Genomic DNA, 15,446 nt, shown 5'->3' on the forward strand with positions numbered 1-15,446 from the left:
GCCACCGTCTACACCCACTGCCACCGTCTACACTCACAGCCACCGTGTCTACACCCACCGCCACCATCTACACCCACCGCCACCGTGTCTACACCCACCGCCACCGTCTACACCCACAGCCACCGTGTCTACACCCACCGCCACCGTCTACACCCACCGCCACCGTCTACACCCACAGCCACCGTGTCTACACCCACTGCCACCGTGTCTACACCCACTGCCACTGTGTCTACACCCACGGCCGCTGTGCGGTGCCGCCACCATGTCTACACCTACTGCTACCCCCATCAAGGGCTCCCTTCGGTGCCTCTTTCTTGCCTCACCTTTCCACACGGAACGAGCCCCGGCTGGGGAGAGCGGCAGAAAGACAGGCTCTCCAGAAGGCAGAGGGTGTGCGTGCCGGAGCTCAGGGGCCGTGTTGTCTTTCTCTGTCATCCCAGAGGGCCTGACAGGTGGATACGGCCTAGGTCCTCAGTCAGCTTTGTTAAATAATGAGCTGCTAAATAGAGCAAATACTCATTCACACAAATGTGTGACCACTGCATAAAACCATGTGTGAATATTGATAAAACCTTGAAGGAGAAATAATCCTGGGGTTACAGTGGGAGACACGAGGACTCAGGTTTGAGGGTTTATTACGATGTTGGATCCCTCAAGCGAACATTTCACAGAAGGAGCAGCTCTCAGGGGCTATCGATGGAATCTATTCAAGGGCACTGTGGGGCTTTTGCTGCATTCACCGCTGGGTCTCCAGACCGTCCCTTGGTTCGGATCCAGGACTTCCACAGCTCCAGGGCTGTCTGTGCTCGCTTGGAGGTTGTGGCAGGCCCTGCTGTGGGAGCTGCAGTGTCTGAATAGGGCCTTGACAGTAAATTCCCATCCCAAACCACGTCGACCAGGCACCCCTCTCCTTTTAAAAGATGTGAGGTCTGGTTAATTGTTCACTTCAGGGGTGTCTTCTAAAAGCAACGGAATGTTTGGCAAATTAGGGTCGAAAATAAGTTAACTTTATTATGACAAAAAACGGTCCTTTGAGAGAAGGGACTTTAGCAATCAAGGCATCACACAAACCCACTCAACAGATGACTATTTAAATACACGGGGTTCTATTTCACTGTTAGCTCACATTGACATAGTCATTGGAATTAATCAAATAACGGCCCATATAAACTCAATTAAGGTTTGGTATTAGTGAGGCTAGGCTAGGCTTAGGTTATGCCAATGATTCCTAAATTTTATTGACTTTACACAGCGGAAGTTTATATCTCACAAAGACACCTGCAGACCCAGCCGCCCTCCAGGACGGCCGCTGTCCACGACACCTGCAGACCCAGCTGCCCTCCAGGAAGGCCGCCATCCACTTGGTACCTCGGGGGTCTAGGCTGCTTCTTTCCTCTCTCTTTGTGTTTCAGGAAGATGAGAGAGAGACCATGATGCTCCGTGGTAAGGCCCAGCTGGGCCTCCGACTGTAGTTGATAAGCCCAGCAGAGCATTGGCTCTCCTGTCCAACAACACAGACCAGCAAGCCTCCGCATCCACAGGAACCTTGGTGTGGACCTGTTTGCTTCTCTCAACTGTGTGGCTCAACTAATATTTGAGAAAGACTGTTCAGTGGCTATTTATTCATCTCTCTAGATTCTCCAAATGTGTTCTCTTGCAGCTCATCAGGTCACTAGAAAGCTACTTTCTTTGACTTCTAAGTGCCTACATAAGTTTTATGCAAGAATTATGATTTAAAGTTATATTTTTACTACATTCATTCAACAAATATCCATTGAGCATTAACCATGTTCTAGGTCCTGTAGTGTCATTTGAGATTAAAAACATCCTCCCCTAACTTGTCCAATATTCCTTTGGAAAAGAATTCCCTAAAAAAATTCTTGTATTGCCTTGTGGGCTAAAGTACTGTCTTTCCTGAAAGTCTGACACACTTCCCTTTATTAGATAAAGCGACTTGTGTAAGATTCGTATTTCCGTATTTCCCTTTTCAACTTGGCTATCAGGAAGCTCAGTGTGGAGCTTTATGTTCAGCTGTTCTCACCTTAGATGTGTCAACAAATCCACTAAAAAAAGTTTCTTTTAAAAGGAAAGAGACATTATTCCAGCAAGCAGTTTGCAAAACTGGGAGATGCTGCCTTTGGAACAAAACAAGGGTGCGTTCCAGAGAAGAAAGATGGGACTGTCTTCTACAAGGGAAATTCCTGCCCAGGTTCTCATTCTGGTCTTTATGCAGATAAAGGAGGCAGACTTGCTTAGTTCTGTTTGGTAGAGCCTGGTAGCAGTCGGTTGGTTTGGTCCAGAGGGCAAATTGGGATTTTCTGGTCTCGGCTGATTCTGGCAGCATGAACAGACAGCTGTGAAAGTTCCAAGGCTTCCGGGAACGCAGAGCTGGCGTGTGACCTCTAGTCAGCAGAGGGTTGTGTGCCTCCATTTTGAATTCAGGCCCAGTGAACCACTTGGGATGCACCTGGCAGGATGGACTCTTTCAGGTTCAGATACCTGATACCACCATTCTTCCTTCAGTTCTTACTTTGTTCCCTCTAAAAATTATTCCGTTGTGTACTGGTCATTTATGTGGCTTCAAATCTTTTGCAAGTGGATTGTTCAGATATGATCAGATAATGCTGTTTTGGAAATGAATGAATGTCCACGTGTCGATGGATTGATAATGAACAGAAGAAGAGTATATCAAAGAGAGCAAAGTGTAACTCCACGGTCATTAAAAGAAGAAATTATAGAGATTTTCTATTGGGTCATCACCTTTTCCTCTCATCTCTCAATATTTTATTTCCTGGTTCTTATCACAGCTCTAAGGGAAGACTTTCTAATTTAGAAAACTAATGACCAATTCCTTCACATAGAACACAAATTTGAGAAGGCTGGTGCTTGGGCAGTTCTGTGGGGCTGTGTTTGTTGAGGGAGCTCTGGATGTGTGCTCAGTCCCGGTACTTCACAGGGGCCCGGTGGGGGGAGTGTCGCACATACAGATACTTTGCTCTGATGTGCCTGGATAAGCACTGAGAGTGGGTTTTGGGGACCGACTGGGGAGAGATGCATATGGGGTCCAAGTCGACCATCTGTGGGGCACCCTGGTCATGTCCAGCATCCATTTGTGCAGCACATTTTCTCTGGGACTGTCCACCCACCCAAGTTCTTGTGGCATCATAAAGATGGCCATAATTCCGAGATGTAGGAGTGAAATGGACCGAGGCTGACCCAGTGAAGTTTGTGGCTGGGTTCAGCAGTGAGTCAGGGAGAAGCATGCTTTCTCCGTCACGACCAGGAGAGGAGTGCTCATTTGCTAGGAGGTGAAGGTGACTGTGCACCTGTCACTGGCAGGAGCACCAGAGAAGCCCTGCTCCATCCCTGCTGACGTCCAGGCCTGGGCCTCCAGCAGGTGCCGTGATCCTGGACCCCAGGAGTACCGTTTCCAATCCTGACAGACAGCTGCTTAATGTGGGACATTGCTTTATTTTACAAGTTCAAAAGGTCATCCTAGCAGCACGGAGCACCTCCCAGGTGCTAAACCCTGTATCATGGTTGAATGTGCCCATGTCCATGAATTCTAACATCTGCCTCCCCTGAATCCAACGTTCTTTGAATCTAGTTCTGCATTTACCCCCGGCTCATGCTGGTGCATGCATTTTGGCCCTGAAGCTCCTTGGCTGACTGTCTCTTCCTCCGTTTTTAGCCTCAGCACTTCTCCAGCTTCATGATGCTGACCTGCAGGAGCTGAGCTGGAGGTGGGTGGCAGGCGTGTCTGGGTTGCCTTGCAGAGGTCTCTGCAGCATCTTCAAGCACAGACACAGCGTTTGCCCTTAACAGAGAGAAATGTGACACCTCTTCAGGCCCAGCAGATTTAGAGGAATCTGGGATTCAAGATTTTTGAGTGCATTCATTCAGATGGCCCCATTCCAAGCCTCAGGGCCTCTCTTCTTCCCAGAGTCCAGAGCTTGGAACGGCACCTTCCGAGGCCAAGCACCCGGACCTGGAACAGCACCTTCTGAAGCCGAGCACCTGGGCTAAGCACCCAGCCCTGCAACAGCACCTTCCAAGGTTGAGTACCCAGCCCCGGAACAGCACCTTCTGAAGCTGAGTCACCCAGCCCTGGAGCAGCACCTTCCATGGCCGAGCACCCAGCCTTCTCTGGAGCTCTGCCTTCTATGCAGTTAAGTCCTGCCCCGACCCGGTTTTTTGATTTTCCTCTGGTCACAGGAGATGAGTGTCTTATGTGGCACCGAGGAGGCCCGTTAATGTACCACCCTTTTGTTTCAGGTGGTGATCTTTCCATTCTCTTGCCCTCAACACTAGCCACCTGATTCCATAGTCCATGTATCTGCGACTTTCCCAAACTCTTCAGCACCCGAGATCCTGCCGCTGCCAGTGCATTTCCTTCCAAGGGGCTCCCGTCCCGGCTGCCATTGCTGCAGCCTGGAGATTCGTTCCTGACCCCAGCTGTGCCCTGGAAACAGACACCAAAGCAGAGATCTGCGCTGAGTTTATCAGCAGGCCTGTGAGGGTGGAGGGATGGCAGAGAAGCAGCTTTGTGGCTGGGCTACCACAGAGGACTCCGCTGGTTCTCGGAGAAACACGGGAGCCGGCTTGCTTCCAGTGGCCCCAGATGGAAGCATAGTCTCCATTGTAAAGCAGGGGTGTGGATGGCACCCACGGCACCCACTGCAGACGCCACCCAAAGCCACTGCTAGGTGCAGAGGCTCTGGGTTGGAACCAGGGGTGCCACCTTAACCTCCTGTTCAGCCCTGGTGAGCACCAGGCATGCAGGGGCTGAGGACAAGAGAGGCCTCTGTGGCTGCAGGCTCCCAGCAATCAAGGAAGAAAGGCCATTAATTCTTTCAACACATGGAACTGCTTTTTAGGAAGTGAAGATAAGCAGTGGAAAAAAATAGGCTTCTTATCTTCATGAAGTTCCTGTTCATCTCTATGCAGTGTGTATGTGTGTTTGAGTATGTATGTTCATGTAGGTGTATGTATGTTTAGTGTGTGTATGTATGTATATGCATGTGTATGTGTAGTATATGTGTGTGGTGTGTATATGCGTAGTATATGTCTGTTGTGTGTATATGAATATATGTGCATGTGTATATATGTATATGTGGTGTATGTATGTAGGATGTGTGTATATGTGTGTGTATATGTATGTGTGTATGCACGTGTGTAGTATCTGTGTGGCGTGCCTGTGTGTGGTGTATATGTATATGTATATGTAGGGTATGTGTGGTATACGTATGTGTGTATATATGTACAGGGTGTGTGTGTGGCGCTGGGTGCAATGAAGTTTTGCAACATAGAGGAAGGAGTGTAGAGTCTCAGTTCATACACACACCTACATGAACACACACACACACTCCTGTCAGGGAGGAGGTCAGGGAGGAGGAGACTTCAAGACAGAAGAAATGGAGGCGAGGGTGGTACCTGCCCATGCCAGGGCCTGCAGGGGGCCTGGGGGGTACCTGCCCATGCTGGAGTCTGCAGGGGGACTGTGGGGCGACCTATCAATGCCAGGGTCTGCAGGGGGACTGAGGGGGGGACCTGCGCATGCTGGGGTCTGCAGGGGGATAGGGGGGCGGGGGAACCTGCCCATGCTGGGGTCTGCAGGGGGGCTGGGGGGGACCTGCCCATGTCGGGGTCTGCAGGGGGCTTGGGGGGACCTGCCCATGTCGGGGTCTGCAGGGGGCTTGGGGGGACCTGCCCATGCCGGGGTCTGGGGTTGGGGGCTGTGCGTGGGTGTGTGTGTGTGTCGCGCCCCCCGCCTCCCGCGTGCGTCCGCAGCAGGTGCCTTCAGATCGCATCTCAGGAGCTGGGGCTGGGCGGGGGATTCCTCCCCAGCCAGATAGTTGTGCGTGAACTTCTCTTTGCAAAGTTCGTCCGCGAGTGAATCGCGCAGCCTCGCTCAGAGGGCCCGGGCCGGCCGGCGACCTCCCTTCGTGTCTTCCGCCAGGCAGCCCGCGGGGGTCCCTTCCGCTCGGCGGCCAATCCCCGGGGCGAGGGCGTGGGCGTGGGCGGGGGCCGAGGCCTCGGGGGAAGCCGATCCCTGCGCCCCCCGGGTCTCCGCAGCCCGCCAGCACCGCCCCTGCCAACCCCGCCCCTGCGGGGCCCAGGCCGGTCGGGAGCAGGGGCCGGGCCGCGGGCGGAGCCTCTCGGTCCCCGCCCTCGCCCTCGGCCAACTGGCGGTCGTGCGGGCGGGCGGCGGGGCGGGCGGACCCTCGGCCGCGCTCCGGGCTCCGGCGCCGCCGCTCCTCCTGCTCGGCCCGCGCTGCCCGGCTCTGCGCGCGCTTCGGGGCGAGGCTCGGCCGGCGCGGACGCGCAGCATGGCGGTGGAGGACGAGGGGCTCCGGGTCTTCCAGAGCGTGAAGATCAAGATCGGTGAGTGTCCGCCGGCAGCGACGCGTCCGACCCCCCGCCCGACCCCGTCCTCTCCCGCGCCCGCCTCCCCTCCCCAGATCCTCGCCGGGGACCCGGGCGGAGACGCCCTCCAGGCGCGGCGCGCTCCCCGGAGAACGGCTGGTCCGGCGCCGCGGCCCCTCCCCAGCTTCCTGCGTCCCCGGGGTTCGGGCTGGGTCGAGCTGGCTCCGGGGGAACGCGGCTCCCTGCGTCTCCTCTGCGCCCGGAGCGGCCCGGGTCCCTGGTAGCGGCGGAGGTGGGGTCCCTGCGCCGAGGGACGGCTGTCCGCGTGTGCGCCCCCGCGTGTGCGCCCGAGCGTGAGCCCCGCGTGTTTGCGGGAGTCCGCGCGTCTTCACTTCAGGTGTCAAATCCACTGACGTCGGGGTCTCGGCATCTCCCTTTCTCCGCTGCGCCCAGAAACTTCCTTTCCGGGGAATGTGGAGGCTCCTTCCCGCCTCTCCCCGGGGGCGTGAGGCCCGGGCGCGCTGCTGCTGCTGTGCGCGCGCGTCTGTGCCTGTGTGCGCGCGTTTGTGTGTGCCTGTGTGGGTGCGTGTGTTTGTGTGTCCATGTGTGGGTGCGTGTGTATGCGCATGCGTTTGTGGGTGCCTGTGTGGGTGCGTATTTGTGTGTAGATGCATGTGTGCGCGCGTGTGTTATCTGTGTGTGTGCATGTGTGCGTTCGTGTGTGCTGGTGGGCGTTCTGGTTGAGGGCTCCTGCGGGGCGGGGAGACCCCGGACCCACCGGCACCAAGTCCCCTTTCACTGAGAAGTGGCGGGCGACCTGGTGGCCGCCCGGGCCTGCGAGGCTGCGGTTTTTCTCTGGGCTTCAGCAGCTTCTGAAGTGGGCTCCGGGAGGCGTTTCCGGAGAGGAGGCTGTGTCTGGACTTCTGGTTTATCTGGAGGGATCTGCTTTTCCCTGGTTGTTTTATTTTGGGAGAGTGATGTGGATATCCTCCCCCTCCCCCAGAGCAAGACCGTTTCCTGGAGTGACTGTTCCATATTCATGCCCTGAGGGCGCTGGACCACAGCGCGGTTCAGACTGGAGAGGCTCCCAGGGCCTGCAGGGCCCCGGTCCCCACGGTCCTTCTCCCCCACTGAGCCGCACTCCGCAGCCGGCCTCTTCCCGTGTGAAGAGGCCTCCGGAACGGGCTGAGTGTCAGTTGTTGATGACATTTGATGCTGCCGGAGGCATTCCAGCTCCTCTAAACCAGCGGGCTGTTTCCTGTCGGCTTTATTTTGGTTTGCGGATCATCGCTGAGACACTGTCTTGATATTTGGCCCAGAAGCTCTGCAGCTAGGATGTGGCAGCACTTCCGCTTTGAGTAGCCCAGAGACGAGGGATTTCTTTTGTCAAAATGTGGTTTAAATCTGCTGTCACTTTCACACAAGAAAGCCAGGGTTGGTGCTCCCTGAAGTGTCTGAGGTCGCCTTGCCGTGGGTGGGGAAAGGTCACGGCCCGTGGGGGTCAGTTTGCTGCTCTTTCCTTCGGCCAAGGCTGCTTGGCTCAGCGAGCGAGTCCAAGAGGTGTGAGAAGCACTGGGCTTCCTCAGTCACGGGGGCAGGAGGGCTGCAGGTGGGTGCCCCTGTGGGGCAGTGCCAGGTCTCCAAGCAGCAGGGAGAAGTGGCCTGGGCTTTGCGGCTCGGGGGTGGGGAGCCCACAGCTGGCACAGCATGCTCGCTGTTTACTCCAGGAAGGGCTATGCTTCAGTCCACAGGACCTTACAGAAGGCATGGGAAGTAAAACAGGAGGGCAAGGGAAGACCACAGTCGCAGACGAGACACTCAGACCCTGAGTGTCCCAGAGGGCAGCTTCCCCGGCATGTGGGCACTCGGCCCCACTTCCGACAGGCGTGGGGGTCAGGCACCCCTGGAGGATCCCTCAGAGAGAAGGAGGTTTGGAGATGCCGCTGCTTGGTCAGGCTCTGTGCTCCACTTTAAACAAGTCAGTGAAACCCTGGCTCAGCTGAGGCTTACGCTGCTAATCCTGCGTGGGGCCTGGATATTATCTGAACCTTTGACCCTCCCAGGGGCAGCAGCAGTGAGGACGGGTGGAGAGGCCCAAATGCCAGCTGCCCGACTCTCTGGATGTGGCTCCAGAGAGGAGAAGTCCCCGTTTCTTCTCCCCTCCAGAGGTCACCTGCAGGGCCGGCTGCCTGAGGGGTATCTGTGCCCCAAGTAGCTGGGGAGACAGGGCACCTCCTGCATTTGAGCGGAGATGCAGTCTGGGCTGGAGACCCTGAGGGTGACCTGTGGGTGTGCTGATTTGGGGTTAGTCTCATGTCACCGTGCTGCTGGCCTGATACCCCGGGGCTCCGGGGGAAAGCCCATCTGTAGAAGCAAAGTGGAGGATGACCCTGCACGGCGCTGTGCCCGGGGACCACTGAGCTCCTCAGTCTCTTTCTTTAATCCACATTCATGGCCGACCTTGGCTCTGACTTGCCCTGCCTGAGTCCCTGGTCTTGAAGGTGCAGGCAAGACGGTGCCCCTGTGGCTGATTTGAGGGCCCGTCGCCATCATTCACCTCTAAGCCTCGTCTCCCGGCACACGGGATTTGCGCCCGAGTCTGCCAGTGACTCGCTGCATGACCCAGGGCCCGTGTCTTCTCCTTCATAACCTCATTTTTCTGTTTGTAAAAGGCAAGCAATTATTGTTTACTATATCCGGTGGGAACGTACAAGGCCGTGTTGTTCAGGCTTAAGTTAACACCCTGCCCCCTCACTCCCAGAACAAGAATTGTCCCTAAAGTTATACCGTAAACAGTTCTGCTACTGCGCTAAGAAAAAAAGGCAGCACATTTTTCGGGGCGATTTGGAGCTTTTTTTAAGGTATGGGGCATTGGCCTTTTACATTCTTAAATAGCTTTGAAATGTGTGGTGGTATGTGGCCTCATTCAGATGCTGAAATTGGGAGAAATGGAAAGAATCTCTTCCTCCTCCCCCCTGCCTCTTTCTTTGTCCTTCCACCTCTTGCACGGAGGTAATAAGAGGGAGAGCCACGTCCAAGTGAGGTGTTATGATGGTAACAATTTGAGTCTTTGTCTTGAAGAATCTGGCTTTCTGCCTTTCAGTTTTGTAGAATCATTTTGGATATGTCCTTCTGCACATGTAAACATCTTAAACCCTGTGTCTTTCGAAACAGTCATTAACCTTTCACAGCGGAGCCTGTGCATCATGCATGACTGCGCCACCCTTCCTATGTGATCGCTGCTTTGAGGAAGCCGGTGCTTCTGACTTTCCATGAGTCAGGGACCCACAGGGAGGGCACTTCCGCCACGGCCATGGCGTTGTTTTGGGGCCCCCGCCCCCAAGGCGTGCAGTGCCTCCTGCCCTCCCAGTAATGTTTTCCGTTTCCACAACACTTACTGCTTGTTTTTAAATGCGGCACCTTATCTTGATAAATGTGTTCAATAAGGAGCAATACACAGGGTGTTTCTCTCAATCTATTAACAAAAAGAAAAGCCAGCCCTGCGGTCCAGGGTGGGAAAGGCTCTTGCACCGTTGTGATCCTGCCGTCCCGGCGGCGGTCAGCGTCCTGTGAATGCTGGCCCACGGCAAGTCTGGCCCAACATGGAACCGCTGGTGCCTGCAGGCCTGTGGGGCTCTGCGGGCCGGGGGGCCGCCGGCCTCCAGCCCCAGCTATCGCTCTTCTGATCACAAACAGAATCCCGCCTGAAGCAGGAGGAGGTGGCACCGGGTGAGAATAGGGAGAATGACAAGTGGGGTGCCGGAGGGACCCCGGACTGTGCCTCCCTGGCCCCAGCTCCTGGGCTAGGTCAGGGCTCCGGGCCCGGCTCTGCGAGATGTGACCGCTGACACTCTCAGCCTGACGGACTCTCCCACGGGGGGTGGAGGCCGCTGGTCACAGGGCTGTGGCAGGCATCAAATTAGGTAATGGTCTGTTTAATAAGTGACAGTAGCAACAGTGTCTTCACAGGGCTAGGGCTCACTCAGTAAGAGAAGTGTTTTGTGAATGTGAGGGAGGGATACTGGCCATGCTGTGGCTTCCTCGTGTCTATGTGACAGTGTAAGGAGGAGCCACGTGGCCACACATGGGCCTTGGCATCAGAGATCTTAGATTCCCCTAACGCTAAAATTAACTTGGATATTTTATTAACCGAGCTCAGCTAAGCTGCCTGTGCTATTTTTACCCCCTGAGAAGGAAGGTGCAGGGCTTGGCTGCACCTGGGAAACAGCAGGGGCTCTGGCAGGGGCAGGTTCAGCCTGGGGCCTCGGGCTTTGCCTGGAAAGGGGAGTGGGTTTCCTGTGTGTGTGTGGGCGTGCAGGTGGGATGCAGATGCTAAGGGGGTCGTTTCCATGTATTACCTCCTTTTATCTAAATTCTCAAAACTCCACCACACTGAGGTGGAGAAAGGGAGACCCATGGACTTAGCTGGGCCCAAGTGGCCCAGCCCCATGGGCTCCTGGGATCCGAGTTCTTCTTCTCCTCACCACTTAGTACTGTCCATCAATTTTTTTTTCTTTGAGCCTCACTTTGTTGCCCAGGCTCCAACTCCAGGACTCAAGAGATCTTCCTGCTTCAACTTCCTGAGTAGCTGGGACACAGGTGCTGCTCACGACTGCAGCTGCCAGTTCAGAGAGCCGTTTCTTCTCTGTGATCTCGGATTTGAATGGGGGAATCATGGAGGGCTGGAGAAGAGAGAGACTTGTTGGTGACTTTAGGGACATGAGGCAGTCAGTGTTCAGGCAGGGAAGGAAGGAAGGGGCTGCTGGTCTGTGTGGGTGGACAGTGGCCTGGGAGGCCCAAGACACAGGGTGTGCTGGGAAGACAGCTTGGAGATGCCGAGGTGATCCTTGGAGCAGGGCCACAGCCACCCATCCAGCCTTCAGGCATCTTAGCAAATGGTGCCTGTCAGGTTGACTCAGCCGGGGTGCTGGACTGGCGGGCAGAGTGTGGGCCTGGAGGCAGCCCTGGGGGCGTCATCCCTGGAAGGGAATCTAGCACTGGTGGAAAACACTTTATTTGCTTCTTTGGAGCTAATGGAAGCACATGAGGCATTTGGAGCTAATGAGCGGGTGAACCCCACAGGCACAGAGTGGATTAAGAGCGTCTACCTGAGGCTGTGTCTCCCTGTGTTTGCAGGTGGTGCGTCATGTTTGAAAAGTAGATGTGTGTGTGTTTAGAAAGGAGATGGATGTATTGGCTGGAAACAGCCACAGGCGAAGTGGTGGCTGCTGAGGTCTTAAAAGTGAAGGCTGCTGAGTGATGGTGGGAGGGGCTTGGTGAGGAGGAGAGCTCCTGGGGGCCCTCGGAGGAGAGGCGGACGTAGTGAACCCCCTCGGAATCAGACACCCGAGACTGCGTGCTGGCCCCATTTCTTGACAGTTCTTTGATTTTGGATGACCCCTAACCTCTCTCTGCCTTGGTTTCTTGGTTTGTGAAAGTAGAAGCCAAGGCCTTTTTTTGCAGAGATTAATGGGAATTAGATGCACGCGGGTACTTCCCTGCTCAGATCTTCACAGATGGGATCTAATAATTCAAATTATTCTAGCAGAATTTGAAGCTATCTGTTTGTCTGTAATGAATTGGCCTTCTATGTAAGCAAATATATAAATGGAAAAGAGCTACACTTTAATACGTAGGAGGGTGTTGAGATCCGGGAGAGCTCGCACTCCGGAGAGGTGGCTTTGGTTTTGGCTGTCATCTGGGAGGGTAGCTTTGAACTTGCCCCTGAAGAGAGAGTGAGGTCTCAGGAAGGGAGGGAATCATGTTGGGTTGGGCTGGTGTTATGAGATGCACAGCCTGGCCTTTGAGGGGCACCGATCATTTGGCTGGAGGGGCCAGTGGGACGTGTGGATGGGCCTCCGGCCAATGGGTTGACAGAAGGGGGCACACCGGGTCCCATATGGGGATGTGGTGTCACGCCCCGCGCGTGCTGGTACCTCTGGAGGCTGCCAGGTTGGACAGCAGTTGTGGAACTGTGGTGGGGGGTGGGGGAGGCAGCTCAGTGAGCACGTCTTGTCTTACGCAGCCGCAGGTCAGAACAGGGGTCTGTGCTCACGCAGGAAAGGAGGGGCTTGCCGTGCAACCAGAGCTTCTAGCTTTGAACCGTAGGTAAAGGCGATGAACAGACATGTCTACTGCAGCAGCACCTGTGGCCAGTGGCTGAGTGAGCAAATAGCAAACAGTAGAGGCAACGCTGAGGAGTCCGGGAGTCCCCACCAATCTCCTGTCGAACTCTCATCCCCGTTGCCGGAAGTGGGGCCTGGTGGGAAGCGACTGGATCTTGGGGGCGGATGGATATGAACAGCTCAGCGCCATCGCCTTGGTGCTGTTCTCGCGATCGTGAGTGAGTTCTCGCGAGATCCGGTGATTTAAAGTGTGCGGCCTGCCTCCCACCTCACGCTCTTGCCCGCTCTCGCCACGGGAGACACCTGCTTCCTCTTCACCGTCTGTCATGACTGGAAGCTTCCCGAGGCCTCCCCAGAAGCAGCTGCCTCCATACGTGGTGTACAGCCTACAGCACCGTGACCAGTAAACCTCGCTTGTTTTGAGTTACCCGGTCTCAGGTGTTTCTTTATAGCAATGCAAGAACAGCCAGGGAGTAGCAGCCACGTGAAACAGGGATTGTGTCATGTGCATCCGCACGTGGGCTCTGTGACTTTCAAGGAAATATTAAGCCCAGGCCAAACCACAGGACTTGCAGGAGGTTCCACGGGATAGGATTAGAAAGAAGCAAAATGAGAGCGCCTGTGTGACACCACCCCCTGGAAGAGCGGTAAACACAGGGCGGATGAGTGTGCGCGGATCAGGGATAAGACCCACGCCGCCTGCTAACCGGATTACCTGCGGGACGGCAGGAGTGCCGCGGTAGAAAGAGAGACAGGATATACAAGGCCTTCCGTAGCAGCGAGTGTATGTCTCTTATGCATCAAGGTGCAGCTATGTATGCGGTGGGTGAATGAGTGAAGAACAAAGGCGGAGCTTAGAAATCATCCCTTCACAAACTGCAAGAACAGCGTCGGCTGTGGAGGACGTCAAGGCCGAGAAAGAAAATAACTTGCCTTCATTCAACACGGTGTGCTGTGTAGGAAAAGCGTGTTGACAGGTGAGGGAGTGGTTCCGTCAGGCCGCCGCGGGCGTCCAGCAGTGACAGGCGGAATGCAGTTGTGGCTGGCCCGGGACAGGCCCCTGACAGGTTTTGGGGCTCCAGCCTTTGTGTCTGGGAGGCTCTGGCACAGGTGAAGGGGAATCAGGGTTACATCACCGGCGACAGATGGCTCAGGGTTTCTCTGGGTGTGAGGCAGAGTCCAAAGGGAAGAGTGACAAACGTTCGAGCTTTTCTGTAGATGCGAGTTGCAGAGTCACCGAGGTGCCTGGGAACCCCCTCCTCGGGCCTGGGTCCCCAGAAGTGAGTTTCCCTACAGGTTTTTGGTCGAACGGCGTCAGAGTGTTGGGAGATTTTGTGTTTTGTGAGTGTTTTATCAAAAATAGTGTTTCCTTGTTCTATGAGTGTCTGAAAATATTAGGTGTGTTTCTGCAGACAGGGCTGGATTCCCCAGGCTGTAGCTCTAGCCGCCCTGAAATTTGGCATTCTTAGTTTTCGTTTTCAGATAAGCTCGAATCCCACATTTGGAACAGTCACCCAAATTTAAGGCCCAGTTTTGTTCCTTCTGGGGACAGTCAGTGTCCTGCTGCTATCAGAACACAGCTAGTAACGGCCGCAGCGCTAACCTGCGTGTCCTGGGTCCGGAGAGATGCCGTGCTGGGCTCCTGGGGGCTAGGCCAGGGGGGCTGGGCTAGGAGACGGGAGCCACACTGGGGACAGAAACCAGCGCGTTGACCCAGAATTGATTAAGGAACAACTCCTACACCTATTCTTTCCTCTTTACATTGTTTCTGTTATGTTACCCGAATAATTTCCAACCTGTAAAGAATCCTCTGTCTAGGCCCTGACTGCCCATTGGGTAAAATTCCAGAGGTTGGTAAGTGGTCTGAGTCTTTCCTAGACACTACGGGGATCGTTTTCCTGACCACTGACCAGACAGACGTCTGCTCCGGACCTGCATGGGGGCCGTGGCTCCCGTCCCGTGTGGCCCACCCCATGGGTGCCTCCCTCGCCCCAGGATGGGCCGGAGTCCTCAGCCCCTTGCTGAGAGCCACCCTCCCTGCCTGGTGCTCATGGCGTGCCCAGGGTAGGACAGAGGATTCTCTGGGGTGCCTGACAAAGCTCAGGGGTGGTTGTTACTGTGTCTTCCTGGAGCTTGGATTTTGGACTTCATCGCCTCCAAGCTGCAGCCCAGGTCTGAATTGGGCGTGATCGACCCGGGCCGGTTGTTCATGTGGAGTTGGAGCCTGTTCCCATTTCTGCATTAGGTTTCATTCCTGGCCTTTTCCCTGCTTTGAGGAGCTGCACAGAGTAGCTGAGGGCCCTTGGGTGCACCCCTAAATCTTCTCTCTAGCTGTGTTCTTTCTGGAGGAAAAGGTTTCACTCTTCTTTCAGGTCTGGAGCTTTCTTGTTTTGATTCTAAACCCTCGAGGTGCTGGAGCAGCTAGTTTGCCTTGATCTTGTCACCTCTGTGTTTTCTCTTCCCCAGAGCAGCCATTGCTCTGGGAGCCCGAGAACCAGCCTCAGCCCATGGCCCCTGCTGGGGCGGCCACCTCGGCGTCTGGTGGTGACTGCGCAGGACACACGTTTCCTGCCCCCCTTCTCTGAGGCTCCAGGATCAAAGTGCTGTTCCCAAAGCCACGCCGGCAGCAGGAGCATCTCCACGTCGGACGCGCACCAAAGCTGCATCCAGGGCGCAGGGACCCGGGAAGAGTCTTGTGGTGGACTCTGATAACCACAGCCCAGGTGATTTGTGGCTTGTGGAATCACTTCCCCAGAAAGGAGGCTGGATGCCGCCGGGGCCTTTTTCTTCCTAGAGCCTTTTCTCATGCTGCGTTGGCTGGGCCTGCTCAGCAGGGTGGCAGCTGTCACGGCAGCCCGTGGTCCTTGCTTTGGGCAGCAGTGAGATGCAGAGGCCTGGAGTCAGGGCTGGGGCCGACCTGCCGGAGACCCCTTCCTCGCTGCGTCCCTCACCCGG

General features: G+C 55.4%; 1 protein-coding gene and 1 long non-coding RNA gene across 2 annotated transcripts in view; both read left to right on the forward strand.

Moving 5' to 3' along the window:
* The window catches only part of RASA3 (RAS p21 protein activator 3), a 128,865-nt gene that overhangs the window by 648 nt on the left and 112,771 nt on the right, over positions 1-15,446 (forward strand). The window contains exons 2-4 of the mRNA XM_026447167.2: positions 179-303; positions 1,413-1,443; positions 5,916-6,384. Coding sequence (XP_026302952.2) covers positions 179-303; positions 1,413-1,443; positions 5,916-6,384 — 625 coding nt within the window. The remainder of the gene's footprint in view (positions 1-178; positions 304-1,412; positions 1,444-5,915; positions 6,385-15,446) is intronic.
* LOC111546366 overlaps positions 6,780-15,446 on the forward strand; it is an 11,209-nt gene continuing 2,542 nt past the window's right edge. Inside the window, exon 1 of the long non-coding RNA XR_003306718.1 lies at positions 6,780-10,095. This is a non-coding gene — a long non-coding RNA (uncharacterized LOC111546366). The remainder of the gene's footprint in view (positions 10,096-15,446) is intronic.

This window comes from Piliocolobus tephrosceles, chromosome X, assembly GCF_002776525.5.
Source record: "Piliocolobus tephrosceles isolate RC106 chromosome X, ASM277652v3, whole genome shotgun sequence".
NCBI lineage: Eukaryota > Metazoa > Chordata > Mammalia > Primates > Cercopithecidae > Piliocolobus > Piliocolobus tephrosceles.